Source organism: Mustela erminea, chromosome 12, assembly GCF_009829155.1.
Source record: "Mustela erminea isolate mMusErm1 chromosome 12, mMusErm1.Pri, whole genome shotgun sequence".
NCBI classification, from domain to species: Eukaryota; Metazoa; Chordata; class Mammalia; order Carnivora; family Mustelidae; genus Mustela; species Mustela erminea.
In genome coordinates, this window is record NC_045625.1 from 16313980 (window position 1) to 16337790 (window position 23811).

The window sequence follows — 23811 nt, forward strand, 5'->3', positions numbered from 1 at the left end:
GCCCAATGTAGGGCTCGATCCCAGGACCCTGGGATCATGACCTGAGCTGAAGGCAGAGGCTTTAACCCACTGAGCCACCCAGGCACCACTGCCATGAATGTCAAAAGTGCTCTTTGAATGTAGAAAGTTTCTACAGTAGCTGTTTCCCCACTGAGGAACAGTACACTCCTTCTGAGGATTCAGGACCTCGAACTTATGGCCAAAGCTTCTAACTATCAACCTTCACCTGTCCCCCAACAATACTGAAAAAGAGGTTCCTGGGAAGACTCACAGTGGTTCAGGCAGTCTTTGCACAGGAGATCCTGGCGTTTCCCAGAGAAAACCATTTTCGGAATCTTGATAGTCAATGGCAAGTTGAGTAGTCAGTTTGCAAAAGTAGAACTGACAGGTTTTATTTTTATTTATTTTGGAATGAAAAATCAGAAAACTAAAATTGGCAGCAGATGCCTCAGCAAGTTCAGAGCAGACCATGACATTTTTCTGGTGTAAGTTTATGCAAGATGAAGAAGAGAAATTGGCACCACACTAGGAGAAGCAAATAAGAACCTAGGTCACAATGTCTAAATGGATATTGTAAGCTCAGAATCAAAGAGGCCAGCGCTAGCATCACAGTGGGTCTGACCTAGGAGAATAAAGGGGGAATAACCACACAGAGTGAAAGAGAAAAATGATCTGACCAAGAGGGGGTGCCTCACTTCCCTTTGTAAGAAGGATCACATATTCCATCCTGTGGACCTTGCCTTGGCTGTTATGAATTGTAGCAATATTCTCAAGGACAAAACCAGTAACCATATTAAATGTGGTATATTGTCCTCCACTTTCTATTATAACTGTCATTCTCAGATCTGTCTGTGCATTAAAATCACTTGGGCAGCATTTCAAAATACAGATTCCTTAGGCCCCATCTCTGATACTAAATCAGAATTCCTAAGGATCATAAACGTATCTAGAAAATGGATGGAAATAGATAATTAAAGTCCTCAAATGATTCTTAAGCCAAGCATTTTTTAAAAACCCAGAGGTGGTAAACTTTATCATCTTGATACACTGGTTCCATTTTTAATAGTTCCATTAAAACTGTCTCCATTGTAAGCTACCTAAAGTCCTTAGTACAAATAAAGGGTGGGAGAAGATGCTAGAAGAACACAGAACAAATGAGAAAGACACAGTGACCTAGAGACCCAAGAAAACATGGTAGATTTACTAGCTTAATGTAACTTCAGAATCCTGGAACAGAGAAGACTTTCTGACCTTCAGAGAGAGACTTCTGTTACCCTTAGAAGAAGTGAAGTCAGAGACAGCTTCTCTGGGGATTTTGCGAGAAGTTCAGAGCTCTAAAACTTTATCACATTTTTTTTTTAACTCCTTATTTCCATATAGGGCCTCCTAGGAAATCCCTTCAACAATAAGTGTTCATTCTTTATTGTGGAGGTGGGAAGACCTCCAAGAATCTTAAGGGAAAGATAAGAGAGGGTCCCCGGAAGGAAGATGGACCTTGGAACCACACTTCACAGATGGACCATGGGAAGATGGCCTGCCAAGGTTCTAGGGTGGGGGTGTGGGGACAGGCAGGGGATAAGAACCAGGCTGGGTCATTTTTAGGTCAGTCCTGCCACTTGGCTCATAGGAAATGGGGCATCATTCGTGTGAGACAAGAACTCAAATTGGCAACTGACTGGTTTTGACTTAATTACACAGCAAGAGCGTTTCTTAAGAGCATACAACACAATCCTTTCTCCTAAACGTGGGTTTAATTTTCAACAGAACACTTCTCGCATAAACAACATGTCGTTTCTAAGCCCTTACTGCCATTCCCAGAACTGCTCGCAGCCTTTCAGAAACCCATTATTTTATAATTATAATCAAGACTATTAGGACAGGACAATTTGTGCCAAAAAGCACATTTACACTCAGAATTGTCACTTAGCACTGTCACAGAGAGGTATCATCTCTATTTCTGTAGAGATCAAGGCGAAGAGCAGACACTGCCTTTTAAACTTTCAATTTCTAGATGGCATGGGAGTTACTGACCTTGTCTACATTATTCTCCAGTCACTCCTCTGGCTACCCCCGGTAGAGTAGCCAGGACACCAGGGCGTTTGTCTCATGGCGGGAGGAATGTAGCCCTGGAAAATCAGGCCAGCTTGGGTTCATACCCTGTTCCTTCGTCTTCCGGCTGGACATTTCACATTTGCCCCTCAGTTTCTTTATCTGAGAAATGGCAAATCTTCATAGCTTTAGCACCAAGTACTTGTCCAACAGGATCATTTTAACAATTAAATGAATTACTATACAGAATAAGAACAGCCCCCAGGATGTACTGGAGGGGGAAACAAATGTTAGCTATTATTAATGCATATAAACTGTGTGACCTTGGACGTGTGACTCATCCATGTCCTCATTGCTAAACTGAGGAAAGTCGTACCTCACTCACAGGGAAATTCGCAGCAACTGGATGAGCACACGTGGTCCTCCATGTATTTAGGTCTTTTTTTTTTTTTTAAGATTTATTTATTTATTTGGCAGAGAGAGATCACAAGTAGGCAGAGAGGCAGGTAGAGTGTGGCTGGGGGTGGGCAGCAGGCTCCCCGCTGAGCAGAGAGCCCCACGTGAGACTCCATCCCAGGACCCTGAGATCATGACCTGAGCCTAAGGCAGAGGCTTTAACCCACTGAGCCACCCACGTGCCCCGATTTAGTTCCTTTTGATCAACTACTTCTTCCACAGGTTTCACTTTGAACTGAAAATACTGGTGATCTCCATAACACAACCCAGAGTGTGTGATCTTATTCCAACCATCTGGAAAGTCCTTAGCTTTTGGAACTTCCCCCATAATCTCTGTTAAGTCACCAGTCAGTGATTCCCATCAAGAGGTCAGACTGACTGAAAAGTGATACAGCTACTTCAGCATGCTGTTTACAGGAAGACCATCATCTTGTGCTCCTGATTTGTCCGTTGTTAAAAATCTTTATTCATGGGTATCTTTGATTAACTTTTTTCCAGCCCCTCATATGGCTGTGATATTAATGTCAATAAGAAACAACAGGGGCTCCTGGGTGACTCAGTGGGTTAAGCCTCTGCCTTTGGCTCAAGTCATGATCTCAGGGTCCTGGGATCAAGCCCTGCATCGGGCTCTCTGTTCAGCAGGGACCCTGCTTCCCTGCCTGCCTCTCTACCCACCTGTGATCTCTCTCTGTCAAATAAATAAATAAAAATTTAAAAACATAATTTTAAAAAAGTAACAACAGTAAAAATTCCCTTTGGTTAATATCAGTCAAAAGTACTACGGTGAGATAAGAGGTTTTATGCATTTTATTTATTTATTTAATTTTGAGAGGGCACTGCTCTGGTTAAAGAACAGTGTTAAATAGTCCTTCCTGTGAAGTGGAAGTGCTCTTACATCCTAACCTCAGAACTCCCATTTATTAGCAGGTAACCTTGGCCACGTTGTAAAATGTCTCCAAGTGTCAGTCTCCTCATCTGTAACTTGGAAATAATTAGTATCTTCCTAATTCATTGATGTGATAAGGCAAATGAGTTAGTACATACAAAGCCTTTGCACAAAATGATTGGTCAGTTAAAGGCAATGGTTGTTATTATTGTCAGCATTATCATTATAGCCAAGTGAGGTCTGCCCAGAAGGTACTATTACTCCTATTTTCCATATTGAAATCTGAGCCACAAGGCACTTGAATGACTTTCACACAATTATACAACATGTAAATGGAGAACCTAGACCAGATCTCATTTTCTACCCTCCTAGGCAAGGCAGTTTATTGTCCACCTCCACCAGGCCAGGATTCTGCTCCATTAAAAATAGAGTATGGTGGTACCTGGATGGCTCAGCCAGTTAAGCTTCCAACTTGTTTTCAACACAGGTCATGATCTCAGGATCATGAGTTGGAGCCCCACATAGGACTGCATACTGGGCATGGAGCCTGCTTGGGATTCTGTCTCCTTCTCCCTCTGTAGCCCTCTCCCACTCCCTCTGTCTCTTTAAACAAGGAAGGAAGGAAGGAAAGAAAGCAGGAAGGAAGGGAGGGAGGGAGGAAGGAAGGTCAACAGCAGACTATGGCTTTTGCCCCTTTGTAAATTCTAGCAGCAGTGTCTGGTAATCTGGTGTGTTTCAGAGCTGGGGCCCTGCCTCCTCTTTTCACTCTCCCCCCCCTCCACGTATTGAATGTTGAATTTTACTAGGGGTGTAAGACCTTCTGCCTTAGAGACCTTCAGGATTCCAGTTTTCTATTTCAACTTCATATCAGGCTTGGGATATTTCCTATTGTTAAGATAGATTCTTCAAGCAGGTAAATTTAGAGTTATGCTGTGTCTCCTTTTCACTCTTTATTGTACTTTCATAGTAACCCTGTACCATAGGAAATAGTTACCCTTGCTACTCTAGAAAAACTAGAATCAGCTTAAGAAACTTGTTCAAAATTAGATTATGAAAGTGTGGCAGAACCAGGACCCAAACCCAAATCCATCATACACATCTGTTGGACTGGCACCTCCATATAGAAGTCCACATAAGATTTTTTTAAATCTGCACCCCATTTATTTATTTATTTGGGGGGAGTGGAGGGGCAGAAGGAGAGGGAAAGAAAGAATCTCAAACAGACTCCATGCCCAGCATGGAGGCCCATAATACGGGGCTCGATCTCATGACTCTGAGATCATGACCTGAGCCAAAATCAAGAGTCAGATCCTTAACAAACTAAGCTACCCAGGCAACCCTTACACCTGCTATATTTAATAACAAATGCTAGAATATTACATGGGAAGAAATTAAAAGTCAGACTTTCCAGCCATTTCTGATTTTCAAAGCATCAGTATTAATCTTCAATTAGCAAAATAGATTATTAGCATCCTAAGTGGTAGGATGAAATTCGCACTCTTGTACTCTGAGTGATTGGGTCCTCTCATTTACCCAAGCTAAAGAAAGGGAGAGTGATTGTGCCAGTAGGAAACACTGTGTAAGTTTCATGCTAGGTTGCTTCTCCTCCAGACAGTCCACTTTAAACCCTGTGATAAGGTACATTGCTAAAGCTGATGAGTTCAGAGGATGAATATCAGGTCCATATCAAGTTGCTTTCTGGTGCCATTTAATGAAGACATGGAAAGGAATAGCTTTAGTTAGTTAGTTAGTTCGTTAGTTACTTAGTTCAGTTAGTCAACATATAGTACATCATTAGTTTTTGATGTGATGTTCAGTGATTCATCGGTTGCATATAACACCCCGTGCTCATCGCAACATGTGCCCTCCTTAAGACCCATCACCTGGTTATCCCAGGCTCCCTCCGCCCTCCCTTCTGTAACCCTCAGTTTGTTTCCCCAGAGTCCAGAGTCTCTCATGGTTTGCCTCATTCTCTAATTTCTTCCTATTTGGTTTTCCCTCCTTTCCCCTGTGGTCCTCCACACTATTCCTTATGTTCCACATAGGAGTGAAACCATATGATAACTGTGTTTCTCTGCTTAACTTATTTCACTCAGCATAATCTCCTACAGTTCCATCCATGTCAATGCAAATGGTGGGTATTCATCCTTTCTGACCACTGAGCAATATTCCATTGTTATGTATGGACCACATCTTCTTTATCCATTCATCTGCTGAAGGATATCTTGGCTCCTTCCTCAGTTTGGCTGTTGCGGACACTTCTGCTATGAACATTGGGATACATGTGTCCCTTCTTTTCACTATATCTGTGTCTTTGGAATAGCCTTATTTAAAATCATGTGGCAGAAAGGATCCCTGAGTTTAGGGTGTTGGGTACTTGGTATAAATAAGAATCAGTTGGTCCACCTGGAAGGACATTTGGATGGACCTGTTTGCATGAAAATCCTGGGAACATCTTGGAAAAGAGTGCACTCTGTTGGAAAAGAGAGTTGAAGTGGGAAGGGCTTAGTCCTCCATTGTGAGAAAATGGTTGTTCATGGACCACTTGATATCTCATATAAAGTTCAGCCTTCAAACCAACACCCATCTTTTGGTTTCAGCTTCATATCTGGGTTCTGGAATTGAGCTCTGGCCATACGAAGAGAAAATAAAAGTAAAGAATAGTATACTAAAATCTCTATAATAAATGGAGGGAAGGCAGGGAAACCACCTAGCCGCATTGGCTGCTGATAGAAGAGAGACTAGGTTTAAATTCAAGCTGTGCATTTACCAGCTGTGTGACTTTGGATAGGTTACTTATAGCCTCAGAGTCTTTGTTTCCTAATGGGTAATAATAATGTGGTATGTGAATTTAAATCAGATATCATACATAAACCGGTAGAGTAGGACCTAAAAATAGCGACTAAGGATAACTATTGGAAGTCCTCTTCCCTTCTTCAGCAAAGTAACTTTTGGAATACTTGGGAGTTAAGGAACTGAGTGGAGGAAGAGGTTGAGAACATCCATGGAGACAGCAGAGACAAGAAATAGCTGTAGAAGTCTAGAGCCCCAGACACTGCATGTGCGGCAAAGAGCTGTGGTCTGGATTCTAAAGGCCTTGAGACACAGAGGACAGCCTCCCTGTAGAGGTGGGTCTTCATTCACTCATGAATTCTTTAAGTAAACAGATGTCTGTTCTGTGCAGACCATCAAGCTCAGGGCTGGGGCAGCAAAAGATGAATGGACATGCACCTTCCCCTCACAGAGGGAGATCATCCTTGTGGAGGACTGTGTTTGTATAAGACCCTCCAGGAACCTGCTGGTGATTTCTAGAGAGGTAACAAAGTCCAAAAGGCGGCTGGGGTTCTGACAATCCTGTGGGTGGGAGCTGAGTCAGAAAGAAACGGACTAATTACAGCCTTCGTGTGGTCCCACAGGTTGGGAAAACAGCAATTGCTAAAATGTTGGTTTTTTGGTTTTTGTTTTGAGAAGGCCACTCAACATTTTGTTCAGTTCACCGTTTATGAAATCCCAGAGGATTAGTCCTCCGTAAAAATAGTATCCCTTATACACGCAATCATGCTTAATACTGACAGCCGTTCAGAGAGTAATAGCCCACCCCCATTTTATACTGGAGTTAGCGAGGCGCTCATAAACGTGAAGCCCCGAACAGACATGGTAAATGGTTAAGTCTGAGTTGTGGCTTTCTCTAGAAGCCACGCTCTCCGACTATCCAAAACACTAGTGGGTTGGGGGAGCTCTCTGGGGTCTGAATGGGAAGCACGGTATTAAAGTTTACTCCTAGTGTCTTCCTTTCCTCTTTGTTGTCCTTTGTCCAGCTCTTCTACCTCTTGTCAAGTCCCCTTATTGTCCAGGAATACTTTGTTTGAATCTCCCTCACATCCTTTTATAAAAAGGAAAGTGTTATGAATAAATCACTCAGTATATATATTACATATATATATATGCATATGTATTTGCCTAATGATTCGTGGTTTCAGTGAAAAACTCTTGACCAGTGTTGACTCCCAGAGAACTACAGCGGTTTCACTTCTTGTTTTACTGACTTAAAGCGTGAAGCACTGGGGTGCGGTGGAAAGTGAGCTGCCCCAAGGAGGCTGTGGGCCCAAGTTCAGGCCCGGCCGTTCACTTACACTGCAGCCTATTGATAATAAACTTACTTCCTTCAGCTTCAGTTTTCATGACTGTAAAATAGGGAAATTAATTCTTAACTTGCTACCTCCCCCAGATAATAAGAAATTCAGATGTGGTCATAATTGTGTGACTATGCTCTAAGTTGTAGGGTATTACACAAATTGAAGGCATTCTAATTAGTATTAATTTCTCTCTACTCCACTTCTGGTCTCTTTTTAATCCAGAGAACTTAAATGGCTTCAAAGAACCTGCTCCTGGTCTGACTTTCCTCTTTCCTCCCCTTATGTTTCCATCCTATTGTTTCTTTCCCTCCTTATCGGCTTCACCTGCAATTTTCAGAATCCCCATCTGGGAGAGGGACTGATGGCAAGGAGGCCAGCATCAACCATGTATACAAGAAACATTCCAGCTTCATTTTGATTTTCCTCCTTGGGGTCTTGGATATTTGCTTTAACTAACACACATCTGCAGAACCCGCACTCAAATATGAACAGAAGCACACTCATGATAGCTTAGGTACACACAAAAACACACGGCTTCGGGCATGCGCAAATCTAACACAGGTGTTGTATATAAGCAATCACATACAAACACAGGAGTAGAGAAACTATCTCAAACAGCTGTGGACATTCACATCAAATGCACATATTCCCCTTGCAATAGAATCACACTGTTCCATGCAGACATGATCACACAGACACACACACTCTTGCATACACACAGACACAGACAGCAACACATAGAGGCATGCACACAGAGACACAGATCTACTTTCACTGCCATGTAAGACCTATAAGCACACCCAGGCATGTTCAACAACTCCAGTGATGCTCCAACCAAAATATACTCTGAAACAGCCACAAACACACTCCTGGGTTCTGTTTTATGTTTTCAGTTTTGACAACCATATTTTCCAGATTACTTTATTGTTCTTGCAGAAGAAGAAGGGTGTGTGTTCTTCTAAGAATTCCCCTTAACATGACCACATTAACCTCAGTGAGACTATTTTCTCAGTGATAATATCTACTCTTTCCTGAATGTGGTCATGGGGAGTAGTACTCAACAGGAAGCAGCAGTGTGCACTTCCCACCTTGAACTATTTCATAATCCCCTGGACAAGTCAATGTTCCATCAGCAAATACTCATTTCCTGCAGAAGCGACTGCTGTGGTTCGTGTTGCGTGGTCATCCCAGCTGTATCAGCCCTGTGTTTCTGGGACCATTAAGAACTGCCCTCCAGGACAACCTATTTCTTGGCATACCCTTAGCTCCGAATTGCTTATTACAGAACTGGGAATTTGGATTTGTCCCTTTCTATTAAAATAAGTGCCACTTTCAACCAAATTATTTTAATGTTTCCTTCATGACAGTCATAACCTAGTAGGAAATAACTTTTAGAGTGACATCAAGTGACAAAGTGATGGAGTGTATTTTACATATTTGCTTGAATGATAGTGCTTAAATATGGAAATTTCCAGCATGTCTCTAACAGTCTTATTTATGATAAGAGTTTATAGAGGAAACATGAAAAATGAGAACTGGATTTTTGTAAAAACAAAAATGCACCAGGCACGATTCGCTAATAAATAGAACATACTAAAGAACGGCCAGGATGTTTGTGGATATGTGTTAATCAGATTTCCTTGGGAATCAGTAACTAGACTTTAACCTTTGTAAAGAAACCCACTTCAAGTGGAGGCGAAGGGGTCTGAATAAGGAGTCTTCTGAGTTGAGTGGAATTTAAGTTGCATTCAGTAGAAGAGGGAAAGGTGAGCAAAGACCTTGTTCAGTTAAAACTGCCCAAACATCTTTAAGAGAGCTAGCATGTAAAACATGAGGTAGTTTCCATTCCAAAAACCCAGGTGAAGAATTGCATCTTTTCCTGATCTCTCTGGGGCCCCATCTCTTAGATCTAATTGAGTTTGATGGGATAAGAATTGAGTTGACTTTCCATGCCATGGAGTCCTGAGCTGATCTGGTGGAAGCATGCACCTGGAGGTATGTGATTTAGCACACTATTATTCCCTCTGCACTAAACTCTATGAGGTCAGCAGTCCTGTAAACCTCGTGCACCACTGAACCATCAGCCCCTAGCATAATGCCAGGGACATCGCAGCATTTAGTACTCGTTAACTGAACAAGTCCTGGGTCCAGCTGGGCACAGAGCCCCATGGGAGATTTTCCTCCCCAGGCAGAGGTTACCATTTCATGCTAGTTGTTTTCTGCATCCGCCGTTTCTTCTGGACTCCATGGTTTACCATCCAGCAAGGCTTTTCGGAGTCGTCTCCAGAAGATGTGCCGGCCCAGCACACTGTCTTCCCACTCCAGGTAAGTGTTCCTGCTGAGAAGGCGATACAGCTCCACCTGCTGCCGCAGCAGGGACTTCTCCACCTTCTGCAGGACAATGAAGATGATGCCGGCACGACTGCTAAGAAACTGCCAGGTCTGGGCAATTTCATACTCAAAGATGCACCACCGGCTCTGGATGAAGTGTCGGGACACCACAACAATAACCTTCCGGCTTTTGTGGAACCCTTCCTGGATGATATTGGCGGCGATGGCCACACCAGGAATAAAATCTCTGTAGTGAAGGCAGAGCTGAAAGGGAGGCACCCCCTCCTCCAAGTTCTTTACCAGTTCATTCCTCACCCAGTCTTCATCCTGGCTTGAGTAGATAACAAAGGCATCGTAGGTGCTTTCGCCTCTGCTGTACTTTTTGCAACCAGCAAGAAGCATCAGGTGGAAATAGAACTTATACACCAAAACTGCTACCAAAGAAACCATGAGTATGGTGAACACCGACACAGTTATGATAGTCTTGCTCCTCTGACAGGTGGCATTCCTAAAACTCAGCAGGGGCGTGTCCTGCATGTCTAAAGGTTTGGTACACACCATTTCTTCCACTTTCACCAAGAGCTGCCTGTGGTCCTTGACCCACTGCAGGAAATTCTGGTGTTCACAAACACAAGCAAAGTCATTCCGAGTAAGATTTAAGGAAACTAGATTACTTGGGAAATGCTGTCGTACTTGCTCCGTGGAGGCCACTATTCGATTAAAACTGCAATCCAGAATTTGGAGAGAGGGGAGAGGCTCATAAGGGAGTGTATCCAATGACAAGAGGTTGTTGTGACTCATATTTATCAACTGAAGTTTAGGAAGCGAGCCAAATGCTGTCTGGGACACCCCTTCCAGCTGACACTTAGAGAGGTCTAGAATGGTCAAGTTAGTCAGGTCTTTGAAAATATCTGGAAGAAAGTTGTTCTGAAAAGAATTGCCAGCCATTTTCAAGACTTGGAGGCTGACCAAGCCATCAAAAATGCCTTTGAAGACAACTTGGGTGTGAGTATAAGAAATATCAAGGTAACGGAGGTTTCTGAGTGATAGGAATACTGAAAAGTCACTGCCCTGTTTCAAGGTGGAATGCTGGAAATCTAGATATTCTAGCTGTTCTAAGCCCAAGAAGTTAGAACTCATGGTAATAATATCATTGAAGCTCAGATCTAAATGCTTCAGTCTGTTTGTCCCCAAGTCAATGTAAGAACAGCAACCCTTGAAACTCAGGTCATTTCTACTGAGATCTAGAAACTCAAGGCTTTCCAGCTTCATCTCAGTAAAAGTGCTCACGCCTTTGTTGGCAGTGAAAACAAACTCCTTGAGAGAGTCCAGCTCCCATTTGGGAAATTCTTCAAATTCACAGTTAACCATTTCCAGCCGTTGCCATCTGAGATTTTTAGGAAGGTATCGTGGTCTCTTTAAAAACAGATGCACCAGAGAAATTGTAGAAACATTTGCCAAACAATTAAATAAGTCAGTGATATCCTCTGAGAACTCATCAAAGAATGCTATCCGGAATTTTTCAATGGTCACATTGCACAGTCCCTCCAGGAGATATTTGTCAAAGCTTTCCAAGTTCCTTTCATTTTTAAATTCTCCCAGAACCAAGTGATGGATCTTTAAACCAGCCAGACCTTGAATACAAGTTTTCATTACATCTGTACTATCAAAATTACTTCTCAAAGTCAGTTCATGGAGTTTAATTTCTTTAAAGGCACCTGGTTGGATAAAGGATAAAGGGTTCAGGGACAAGTCTAAAGAAAGGTTGAGTAGAGGCATTTGATGTAGAACCTGCAAGTCACTATGATAAATAACTTTGATCTTGTTATTGGAAAGATCCAAGTACTCCAGGTTGGTCATGTTAGAAAAATATTCAGGTAACTTGAAGGAGCAGATAAGATTGTGAGCCACGTTAAGCACCTTCAAGTTTTTGAGATATTCAATGCGAAGGTCCTCTAGAGACTGTAGGTTTGTCTCCACCGCCACCAGAGTCTGTAAACTTGAGAGTCCAGAAAAGACTTCTGTGGAAAACTTCTGGATAGGGTTTCCTGTCAATATCAAGATGGAGAGGTGGTTTAGGCCCTGATACGTGTCATTTTCGATGGTCTCAATTTCACACCTATAGGGAAAAGAGATACAAATTATATAATATTTCTGCTGAATTAAAAGTCAAAAAGGAATAACCATACCAATCTTCTAGCTCTTCACAGAGATGTGACATGACATATGAATATTCATTGACAGAGACATGAAGCAGGACAGATGATGACATGAGCAAATAAGAAGCCTCACGGATTCAGTATTACCGTACTGGACACAATGACAAACTCTTTTTGTCATACAAGGCACACATGCTAAGAAGAGACAGGACATCCCTCAGAAGGAAATCAGTTAAAGATCAATAATTGGGGCACATGAAGACTGTATGGCTCGTAGAGTATGTAACTGCCTTGGGTTAACTTCAGCCATTTCCTGCCACATGTAATTGTGATTATCCCTCAGATTGGTACAGATGATGAAGATAGCCATTAGCTCTTAGGCATGAAAAATGACTGATAAATGTCCATTTCAAGGATGTAAAAAAATTACACACAAGGTCACAAATACCCTCAAGGTTTATGCAAAGCTCTCCATATATATTAGCTATATATTTGTAGTTGTAGTTATAGGTAAATGTTAAAAACAGTCGGTAGAAGTGAGTTCAGTGGAAGAAAAGGAATGTGTACTCCGAAACCTTAGGTTAAAGAAATGGACCTAGACAAGGGAGATCAAAGCAGACCTCTCTGAGAGCACATCAGTTAAAATCTGCAGGAATTACCAAGAAAAGAAAGTGAGCTGAAGAGCAGATACAAAAGCCCTGAGGTAGGTGACAGCCATGATGCATGGAGGAACCATGAGAAACTTCTGTGTCTGGTGTACAGAGTAGGGTGGAGGGTGTGTGAGATGAGGTTGTGGAGAAAGAAGGATACAAAGCAGAGGCTTACCGACTGGAAAAGCATTGTGAATTTTGCCCCAAGAGAAATGGCAGCTATGCTCTATACAATATTCATGGAAGTGTCGTAGAGACAAGGCTCTTACCCAGCCAACAAATGGCAAGCCTCTTGCTAGCACTATAGATACATGCCAGTTAGCATTTGCAAATGAGTTATTTCCTAGTCCAACTTGATTTACATTTACAATTTCTCTACTTGTCCTATCCCCTCCATGAGGGTCAGAGGTAATAAAAAGCATTTTGACCCAAGCTTTTATTGACTGGCAGCTTGATGGAGGGTGGTGGGTGTCACAGGTAGAACATTGGAAAAGGGGGCAAGACATCTCAGTTCTGGTGTCTCTGTGATCTTCTCATACCTCTGTGGATCTCAGTTATCCCCTTTCTAAATGAGGGAGCTAAACTCGATTATTTCTCACGTTGCTTTCCAGTCTAGAATTGTATAACCTGTAATCTTAGGTATTAGGCAAGACTGGAGGAGTCTTGCTGTGTCTCTGTCTCATCAAAGGGAGCTCATCACTTTGGAGGAGTAGAGCATGAAGATGAAGAGAACATTTAACTTTGGAAGGAGGAGATGCAAATATGGATCTCTGCTGCCAACAAACTTCAAAAAATGTAGAGCATGAATGTAGATAAATTACCAAAACTCTCTGAGCCTCAGTTTCTTCATCTAAAAAAAGAAAACAAATATGTCAATAGGTTTCCATAGGAATGAAAGGCTGTCTAGGGGACTAGCTGAGTTACTATATGTGAACATTGTGAAGGAATACAAAAAGGCAAGGGATATCTTTGGTACTATGTTTGTTCCTGTCTGAAGCCAGGATATCCTCCTGGTTAACCAGAAGGGGACCTGTCCTCTCTCCAGGCACATTGTTAAGGCCTCTGAGGGAAGTTCCTTGTGTAGGTGTGGATCAAAGATGAATTATAAGGGATATTGTTTGATGAGAAACTACTTCTTGTTTTAAAAAGGGTGAGGAATGATTTGTGTATCCTAACTATAGTCCTTGACAAAGTTCTTACTCAGAAAACTGAAATTTAGAAACTAATGAAGTGCTATAATAATATTTTTATTCTTATAAACTCTGTAAGGTTCTTAATACATATACATGCTAATATTCATTATCACATTTATCCCTGTGGGGTAAGTTTCACCCTTTCTGCTTCACAGATATGAGAACTGACACTCAGAGAGATGAAGTCACATGCCTCAGTCCACACAGATGTAAATGGTAGAGGAGGGCCCAGCTTGGGTCTTCTAACCCCCACAGAGCTCTATGCCTTATCCCACTGGCTTTAAAATGCTCTATTCCTCCTTTGTTACATACTCTGTCAGTTTCCAAGTTAGAGTACAAGACATCAAATGTCCACTCTTCTTTCTACAGAAATACCCACTATAAAGAGGATTTTCATGCTATGATCTTAGAATTTAATACATGTTTCTATAATAAAAAGTCATATATAAAATGCTTCTGCATTTTCCACAAACTCTTACAGAGAATATGATTCATTATCTAGTATAGTTTATTAAAATATGGGCCTAATGATGATAATAGTTTTAGGATTCAATTACCCCCCAAAATAATGATAATACTTTCACCTGCCCTAATAAATGATAAATTTCCCTGCATCAGAAAAGAAAATCTTAGTCACTGCTCTTTCTCACAATAGATACTTTCCTTTGATCTTGTCATCATCCTCCTTGGATTACTTATATCTTCTTCTTTCCCTATCCTCTATCCCACTTTCAATATTCTAGACATATTTGAATTCCACTCAGTTCACGACATCTGTCTTCACTACCCACTGCAGAGAAGCCCCCCTTTTCTGAACAACACAATATGTTGCCTCTAGTTTGTGCACAGCTTATCACTTAACTGGTCTATATTGCCATCCTATCTCAGGTTCAAAATCCAGAATCAGAATTAAATAACATTTATTGCATGCCCACTATGTGATTAGCACCATGCTCAGGATTGTAACAGCTTACTTCTTTCAGGTGTGTATGCCCACCTTAATAGCTTAATAGCTGAAGTGTATATATCAACATACTCTTGTTTCCTAGCAGACTGTATAATATATAGGAAGTAGTTAGTAATCATCTGCTAGTGAAAGAGTTTGAGTCAACTTTCTCCCTTGACTTAAACTATATCAAAAAGTAGAACTGTCCTTAAAAACTTTTTCATCCAGCTGCTCATTTCACAGATAAGGCAATGAGATCAGGAGAAGGGAGATGGCTCACCTGAAGTTATACAGCAAGTAAGATATCTGTTGAATGAATACGTGAATAAAGATGAGACTCCTGACATAAGAATGAAGTGATAGAACAGTGAGCATTTTACCTTGGGCAATGTGTAAAATCTCATTCATTACCTGGATAAATCCAACACCTGTAGTTCGGGGAAGTTGGAGAAGCTATGGTTGCCTAAATGCCTCAGGGGATTAAAGCTCAGGTCCAGTTTCTTGGTTGATGTAGGAATGTTGTTGGGAATTTTGTTGAGATTCAGCTCCGTGCATTTGTAAGTAATGTTAGGAACCACCTGCAATGATCACATATTAAATACAGTGTCTGAATTCATGCAACTTAACTGCCTATTCCACTCTCCTCTCCTAGGCCAGAACCTTGGAGACCTCCAGTATAAGCACAGGGGCCATCCATCCATCCATCCTCTGATCATTCACCCATCTACCCATCTGTCATCCAGCCATTCACCTGTCCATCCACCCATCTGTCATCCAATCATCCATCCATCATCCAGTCGTCCATCCATATATCCATCCATCCACCCATCCATTCATTCATCCGTTCACTCACTTTATACTTCTATAATCTCTTACACCAGATTTGGAACAGGGAGCACCTACTATGTCCCTGGTTTTCTAACCTCTTCTATCACGATGGCAGCATTTAGAGGGAGTCAGTGGAATGAAGTAGTAAAGAGCTGAGGCTTTGGAGTCAAAAGTCCTGCATTTCACCCAGTTCTTCCATGTGATTTGGGGCAAAGTGTTTTTCCCTAAGAACCCCACAGTTGTATACAGCCCTGGGAAGACTACCAGTTAAGGTGTCCACATCACAATCATAGCTCAATTTTTGCCTTTGACATTCTCTCCCTTGACTCATTGATCTTTGAGAAGGTGATACAGAAATGGGGAAAAATCCTTAGGATGTGTGGATTCCAATGGTGAAACCTAGTAAACAAAGTCGAATGGTTTATGCTCCTTTGGTTCATGTGTTCATTTCCATTATACTTTCCCAAATTCTTTGTAAGCGCTTACTCTAACCTCACATTTAATTTATGAATTCTCTGATTTCTTTAACAATATTTCTTCCTTAAACTATCTAACTTTGGTTTTGTGTTTAAACCCAAGGAGCACCTGGGTGGCTCAGTGGGTTAAAGCCTCTGCCTTCAGCTCAGGTCATGATCCCAGGTCCTAGAATCGAGTCTCACATTGGGCTCTCTGCTTGGCGGGAAACCTGCTTCTCCCTCTCTCTGCCTGCCTCTCTGCCTACTTGTGATCTCTGTCAAATAAATAAATAAAATCTTTAAAAAATTTTAAAAAATAGAATCTGTTAAAAGGATTAAATGAAATAAGGTATTTAAGAGATTATCTCGATGCCTATTAAGGTGAAAATGATCAATAAATGTTAACATTTATTATTAGCTGTTATTATTAACCCCCTGTCTCATGTGGGCATATTTATTTCTTATATGTTATATACTTTAATAGTCAAACAAACCTCTTTTTTTTATATATCTTTTCAGCGTAACAGTATTCATTGTTTTTGCACCACACAGAGCTCCATGCAATACGTGCCCTCCTTAATACCCACCACCTGGCTCCCCCTACCTCCCACCCCCCGCCACTTCAAACCCCTCAGATTGTTTTTCAGAGTCCATAGTCTCTCATGGTTCACCTCCCCTCCCTATTTCCCTCAACTCCTTTCTCTCCATTTCCCCGTGTCCTCCATGCTATTTGTTATGCTCCACAAATAAGTGAAACTGTATGATAATTGACTCTCTCTGCTTGACTTATTTCACTCAGCATAATCTCTTCCAGTCCCGTCCATGTTGCTACAAAAGTTGGGTATTCATCCTTTCTGATGGAGGCATAATACTCCATAGTGTATATGGACCACATCTTCCTTATCCATTCGTCTGTTGAAGGGCATCTTGGTTCTTTACACAGTTTGGGGACCGTGGCCATTGCTGCTATAAACATTAGGGTACAGATTGCCCTTCTTTTCACTACATCTGTATCTTTGGGGTAAATACCCAGTAGTGCAATTGCAGGGTCATAGGTCATATTGTTAATTTCTTGAGGAATCTCCACACTGTTCTCCAAAGAGGCTGCACCAACTTGCATTCCCACCAACAGTGTAAGAGAGTTCCCCTTTCTCCACATCTTCTCCAACACACGTTGTTTCCTGTCTTGCTAATTTTGGCCATTCTAAGTGGTGTAAGGTGGTATCTCAATGTGGTTTTAATTTGAATCTCCCTGACGGCTAGTGACGATGAACATTTTTTCATGTGTCTGATAGCCATTTGTATGTCTTCTCAAATAAACCTTTTAAAGAAGAATTCAGAGAGAAGAAGTAATATGCATAAAGTATCACAGGTCACATGTGCAACTCTTTGCTTCATTGGCATGTCTCCTGAAATGCTGTCCCTTATAGGAGCCTCCCAGACCATACTGCATACTGTGTAATTGCAGATGGTGACAGGCTTCCTTCTGTTTTTTGTTTTTTTCTTTAAGATTTATTTATTTATTTATTTGACAGAGAGAGAAACCACAAGTAGACAGAGAGACAAGTAGAGAGCGGGGGGGGGGGGGGGGGGGAAGCAGACTCTCAGCTGAGCAGAGAACCCGATGTGAGGCTCTATCCCAGGACCCTGAGATCATGACCTGAGCCGAAGGCAGAGGCTTAGGCAACTGAGCCACCCAGGTGCCCCCAGGCTTCCTTTCTTTACTCCCTTCCATCTACCTCCGCACAGTGCATCACCATCTATCATAAATTATCTGTGTGATTTTTCCATGTGTGTTGTTCATTTCCTTCATTAGGGTGTAAGCTTTGGTTTTCTTGCTCTCTGCTATGGCTCCAGCACTCAGAATTGTACCTGGAAAATGGTTAGTGCTTACTATTTATTGAATAAATGAATTAATAACTGATTGAATGAAGGTTTGCTTAAATCTTCAAATTGTAGTCATTTTCTCTAAGTGCTGTGGACAGTGCCATGACCCATGACCCATGTGATATGGCTCCAGACTTCCGTGATCTCACAATCAGAGGAAGAGTTGAGATAGGAACAGGACTCACATTACTGAAAAGGACCATAAACCAGGCCTGGACAACAATTTCCTCTAGCTCATATATGGTAGCGATCAATTCCAGATCCAGGGATTACAGACGGCTTCTGAGAAAGAGAGGATTTCAAGTTGAGTCTTAAAGGATGAGTACGATTCGGATACGTGGCAAGAGGAAGAGGGAGAGAACAGTGTAAGCAAGAAGAGATGGCAACTAACTCAGAGCAGCTGGTACGAAGTAGGAGTGGTAAAACCTAAGTACGTGGGGAAGCCAGAGCCCTGTGGCAATGCTTTTAATCAAACAACGTGTGAAAGTTGAGCACCTACGATGTGCTAGGTGCTGGGTGTAGTGTAAGCCTTCACAGTTGGCTTTTCTTGTACTGCAGCTGCCTGATTTAAGCTTTGACAAGGGAAGCATCCACTTCAACGAGGGCTATCTCTAAGAAACACAATGCCAGCCACATGACTAGATAAAGAGCCAGGCGACCTCTCCTCACTTGGCCTTCTTCCTGCCCTTTCTTTCTACCACCCCTTCCTCAATCCTTGCTCTATGTTTTAAATTCACCAATAAAGAGGGAGCCAGGGAAACCCTAGTTCCCCCTCCTTAACCCCAATAACAACAGAACTTCACATGCTTGAGAGCTTTTTCTCTTTACCCTCAGTATTGCTGGGTGGCCCTACTTGTGCTGTGTAATTTACAGGTCTCAGAGTAATAAACTTCCAGTTTTTCAAAATTTCCTGATGGTCATCTCTTAAGGGTATCTTACAATCATAAAGAACCAAAGGGGGCTGGTCCAGCCACAACATGGGTTACTGATAGGCTGAGACCAGAACGAAACACTGGGATATAGAGGTAAATAAAAATCAGCAATGGTGTTGTTCACTTATAGATCCTATTTCAAAGGGAAGGACAAATGAACAAATACACAAAATATGTTTAATAATATGCTATAAAAAATAAAGCATTTAGAGATTAGAAGGAAATATGGGGGTTGGCAAGTTCTACATGAGGTGATCAAGGACTACTTCCAAAAGGAGGTGACATTTAGGCAGAAATATAAATGAAGTGAGGGATTTATCACTTCTCGGCCTTTTGGCTAAGATCAAGTGTGAAGTGAGAGATTAAGTCATGAAGAAATCTAAGACTGCCCAAAATGGTGGCCTCTAGCCACACATGGCTATTGAGCATGAGACATTTAGTCCAAGCTGAGAGACAGGGAAACTGTAAAACACATACTAAATCACAAACACTCAGTACCAAAGAAAGAATGTGAAGTATTTTATTAATAGTTTAGTATATATTACATTTTCAAATAATATTTTGAATATACTGGGTTAAATAAAAATATTATTAAAATTAGATTTACCAATTTTAGTTTTTCAATGTGATTAAATTTAAAGCTATGTTTAACTGATGACTTATTGAACACTACATCTGAAACTAATGGTGTACTATATGTTGGCTAATTGAATTTAAATTAAAAAAAAACAACCCAAAACTTATAAAGACATTAGAATGGGGGCACCTGGGTGCCTCATTCAGTTAAGTGCCTGGCTCTTAATCTGGCTCGGGTTTTCATCTCAGGGTTGTGAAACAAGCCCCCTGACAGGTTCTACACTCAGCACAGTCTGCTTGGGATTCTCTCCCTTTCCCTCTGCCCCTCTCCCTTCACTCACAGACAGGCATGCTCTCTCTTTCTCTTTCTCTTTCTCTAGGGGAGAAAAAAAGACATTGGAATAGTCAGTAAATACAATAACAATTATTAACTTCCAGAAATAAATAAACAGCTAAAATTTAGGTAAGTAAAAATTTGGCTAAATTTAGTTACATTTATTGTTTAAATTTAAATAAGATCATGTGACCTACATGGTATTACCTTTGGGCAGCACTGATCTAGGAGGAAAGCATTCTGGCCAGAGGACATAGTCAGTGCAAAGGCCCTTAGGTAGCAAACTGTCCTAATAGCACGCAGAAGTTATAACAAGCTGTTAAGAGGGCAATTTGTTAGAACTGGACCTTGGGCAAAACAACAACAAATAAAGAACAAACAAAAATGTACAGAATGAATTAGAGTGGAAAGGAGAGCAAGAAGCAGGAGACCAGTAACTGTCCAAGAATCAAGGCAAGGGAGACTGAGGACCTACCCTAGGATGACACTGAGTGAATGGGCAGGGTTGGACAGGTTTTGGAGACTGAGAATATGGGTTATAAGGGAAGGGAAGGTGTGATTTTATCTGGGGGTGACTGATTAGAGGATCTATTCCTAACCTAACAGCAGGATGGACACAGAGAAGACAATGAGCAGAGCTCTGGGCAGAGTGTTGGAGGAAGGGAGGACTTTGAGATGACGAATTCATCTTTGTTATATATTAAAGTGTCTTATTTCACCAATTCTCTCATTCTCAGGACTTCGGTTGGTTATACTTTTCCTGAGTTTCTGACCCGGCCACACACTAAATCTCAGGACATTCCCTCAGTTTTGGGGTCCTACCATGGGCTTTCTAAGCACTTGTGAAGTCCACACAGGGGAAAACAAAAGAGATCCATAATGAATGAGATTACGCAAAAGTTAGTTGGTGTTTCACAAAGAAAGAAACCATTACATTAGCTGTCATTTTACATGGTTCTCTCTCTCTCTTTTTCCCCCTTCTCTGTTTGTCTCTCTCTCTCTGTCTTTTTTCTTTATTTTTCTCTCTCCACTTTTCTTTTCCAATTTCATTTCTTTTCATCCTTTGATGAAAAGGCTAGATCTAAAAGTCTGAACTCCACTTAGAAAGTTCTCACTATTAAGAGACAAAAGGCAAAACAAAACAAAACAAAACACCTTCCCAAGATTGAAAGGAGCAAAGTAAGTGCCTGAAGCTGAGAGTATAATCCACCAGCAGAAAGAAATGACAAGAAGCAGACCTCTTACAACTCTCTACTAAAGTAGGTGTTATTATAAGTCTGCTATAGATGTAAAAACTGGCTTCAGAGAGGTTTAATAACTTCTTCAAGGTCACACAGCCCAGAAGTCAAAGAACAGTGATTTTAAGTAGATCTCTCTGATGTAAAGCCCCTACTAGCCCTAAAAGTCCTAAATGGGCCATGAATCCACGGACTGCATGTTGGTGCGATATACCATGAACTCTTCGGTCCCTGTAGCTTTTCAAATCCTTCAGGTAATTTGACTCCTTGTTGCAAATGAAACTAGCCAGCTAGGAGGGAGCCACAGTGGGAAGTTCTAGGCAGAGAGCAGTTTTTCAGAAGCAAGGCAAATCTCCCAGGAGAAGAACTGACTCAGAGCCACATACCTGCATACAAGGCTCCCAGCTCTCGGTTCTCAGGCAGGAGAGGAAGGCCATGGCTGGGATCAGCATCCCAGCCAGGCGGGTAGGAGACATCATTCTGGCATTTTCTTTGCCCAGAAGTGGCTCTGTGAAACATGACACGTTGTATCCGCCTGCTGGGGTGGTCACCGGGGCACTGCCGCCTTCTTTCTGCCCCGCTGGGTGCCCCAGGATGATTAAGATATTCAGAGCAGTGCTGCTGCTGGTTCAGGGGCAAGAGGAAGTGAGAGTGGCAACCTTAGCATTCTGGGCTTTTGTTTCTCTAATATTTATGTCCCCAGTCACAGGAGAGGAAGTTACAAGAAGAAGAACAAAACGTCTGCAGATCAGTGGTCCAAGTAAGAGCAAGAGGAAGTTGGCTTTGATCCCGGGAAGTCATCTGACCTCCCGGTTTTAGTGAACTTGGGAAAACAGTCAGACCGGTCCAACGGCCTGTGCAACAATCCAGGATGGTGGCTTTCCAGTTTCGCTTTAGTAGTGGAAACTCGCCCTGTGTATTGTATTAGTTTCTTAGGGCCACCATGACAAATTACTGCAGGCTGGGTGGCTTCAAGGACAGACATTTGCTTATGAAATCCTTGAGGCTGGGAGGCTGAGACCAGGGTGTCAGTGGGCTTGATTAGGCTCTCCCCTTGGCTTGCAGGTGGCTGTCTTCACTTGGTCTCTCCCCCTTGTGCATCTGTGCCCTAATTTCCCCTTCTTAGATAGACAACAACCATTTTGGATTAGGACCTACCTGCATGACTTCATTTTACCTTCTAAAATGCAAACATTTTTAAAGGTCCAGTCCCAAAACACAGTCATGTTCTGAGGTACTAGAGGACTTCAGTAGGGATTTTGAGGAGAATATAATTCAGCCCATAGTAATGGCCGCTCTTGTGAAATCCTGTGAAGAAACTCCTGATTCTGAAACTGATTGAAAGTGCAGCTCTAGTAAACCACCATTTGAAAAGCACAGGGATATTGGAAAAAGATTGGAATGAAGTATCACATACACTGAAATTCAAATTGAGCTTGGGTAACTTGTGGCCCCATGGCTACTATTGATGCTTACTTTCTAGTCTGCAAAATGGGACAGTGATTTTCATCACAACAGATACTCACATCTATGAAAGTTGTAAAAATCAAGTCATGTGATAGTAGTCAAATGAGGCAAGCCATTAAGCCTTGGTTTCTGGTCTTTGAAATGGAGATGATCACATTTGTTTTGCCTGATCAACTTTAATTTACATAAAGTGGTTAGCATAGTGTGTGCTTTGTCAGTGTTTCCAAAAATTGGTAGCTATTGTAATCAGTAAACATATGAATAAAATGGGTATAATAATAAATACCTCCAGGTATTGATATGGGGTTAAATAAGCTGGTATTTGTGAAGTTTTAGAGCAGTAGCTGTGATGTAGCAAGTGGAAGGCACGTTTCTGTTAAGTAAGAACAGAGGTAAAAGTGGGGATATTCCTGGCATTGTGTTCTAGATACTTCTACCAAGATACTCTGCAGGAATCTCAGACTCAACATACCTAAAATCAAGCTGTGAGGGAGCATGTCATAGGGGACTGAGCACAAACTCTTGCAGTTCTCGTCAACACAGCTGTAAAATTAAGCTAAAAATCGTCCCATTGTCAAAGCTTTGCTTTGAGGATTGTGATGATATAACGGTCATAGTAGGTCCTCAATAAAGTTTAGTTCTCTGGGAAGTTAATAGCATTTCACTTCCACATTGTCATTCCAGTTGGAAATTGCTTTGATTTCCTCATTTTTCTCATTAACTGTGTATTAACTATATTTTCTAATTTCCTGTATTTTTATTGTTTTGGCCTCTAGCCTAGCTGACTAGTATCACTGCCCCTCCCAGGGCCAGCCAATCCTTAGAAACAGCAAGTGATTTGCCCTGTTATTTACTTCTCATGTGCCAATGAACCAATTCAAAACTCATACTCTAGGAGGCAATATTCTTCTGCCCTAATCATCAAAGGACCAGGTACTAGATAACCTAGAGAAAGTCTCTGGACCCCACAGCCTCCTGAAATTATTCAAAGTAACCAATTCTAAGCCTGCTTACCCTACATCTCCTTGCCTTTCCCACAGAAACTACAACAAAACCTCCTGCTCATGCCTTCTGCTTGCTCCTTCTGCCTCCTGACTGATGCTGGTGCTTCCCCATGTGGCTCTGCATGGGGTGGTGTGCAGCCCCCCTCTTGGGAACTATAACCTTATTTTCAATGGCAATCATCTCTTGATCCATTGGTTTCACCACACATGGAAAAAAAACCTATATTTAAAAATAAAACATTCTACCATTTCCTAGAGAGTTGGATCTATAAAATAACTCTAAA

At 41.7% G+C, this 23811-nt stretch overlaps 1 protein-coding gene across 4 annotated transcripts; it reads right to left on the reverse strand.

The window, feature by feature from the left end:
* Nucleotides 1-8432: 8432 nt before the first annotated feature.
* On the reverse strand, nt 8433-21809 carry TLR4 (toll like receptor 4). 4 transcript variants are annotated; one of them, XM_032307695.1, is made up of 4 exons: nt 21443-21809; nt 15218-15384; nt 15087-15112; nt 8433-11906 (listed from the first exon to the last, which is right to left on the reverse strand). In XM_032307695.1, the coding sequence occupies exons 1-4, from the start codon at nt 21533-21535 to the stop codon at nt 9736-9738; spliced, it is 2457 nt and encodes an 818-aa protein (XP_032163586.1). In that variant the 5' UTR covers nt 21536-21809; the 3' UTR covers nt 8433-9735. The 4 variants fall into 4 exon arrangements, with proteins under 4 accessions (XP_032163586.1, XP_032163587.1, XP_032163585.1 ...); XM_032307696.1 differs by lacking the exon at nt 15087-15112 and adding an exon at nt 18162-18258 and having other exon boundaries at nt 8433-11977; nt 21443-21530; XM_032307694.1 differs by lacking the exon at nt 15087-15112 and having other exon boundaries at nt 8433-11977; nt 21443-21808.
* Nucleotides 21810-23811: the final 2002 nt, after the last annotated feature.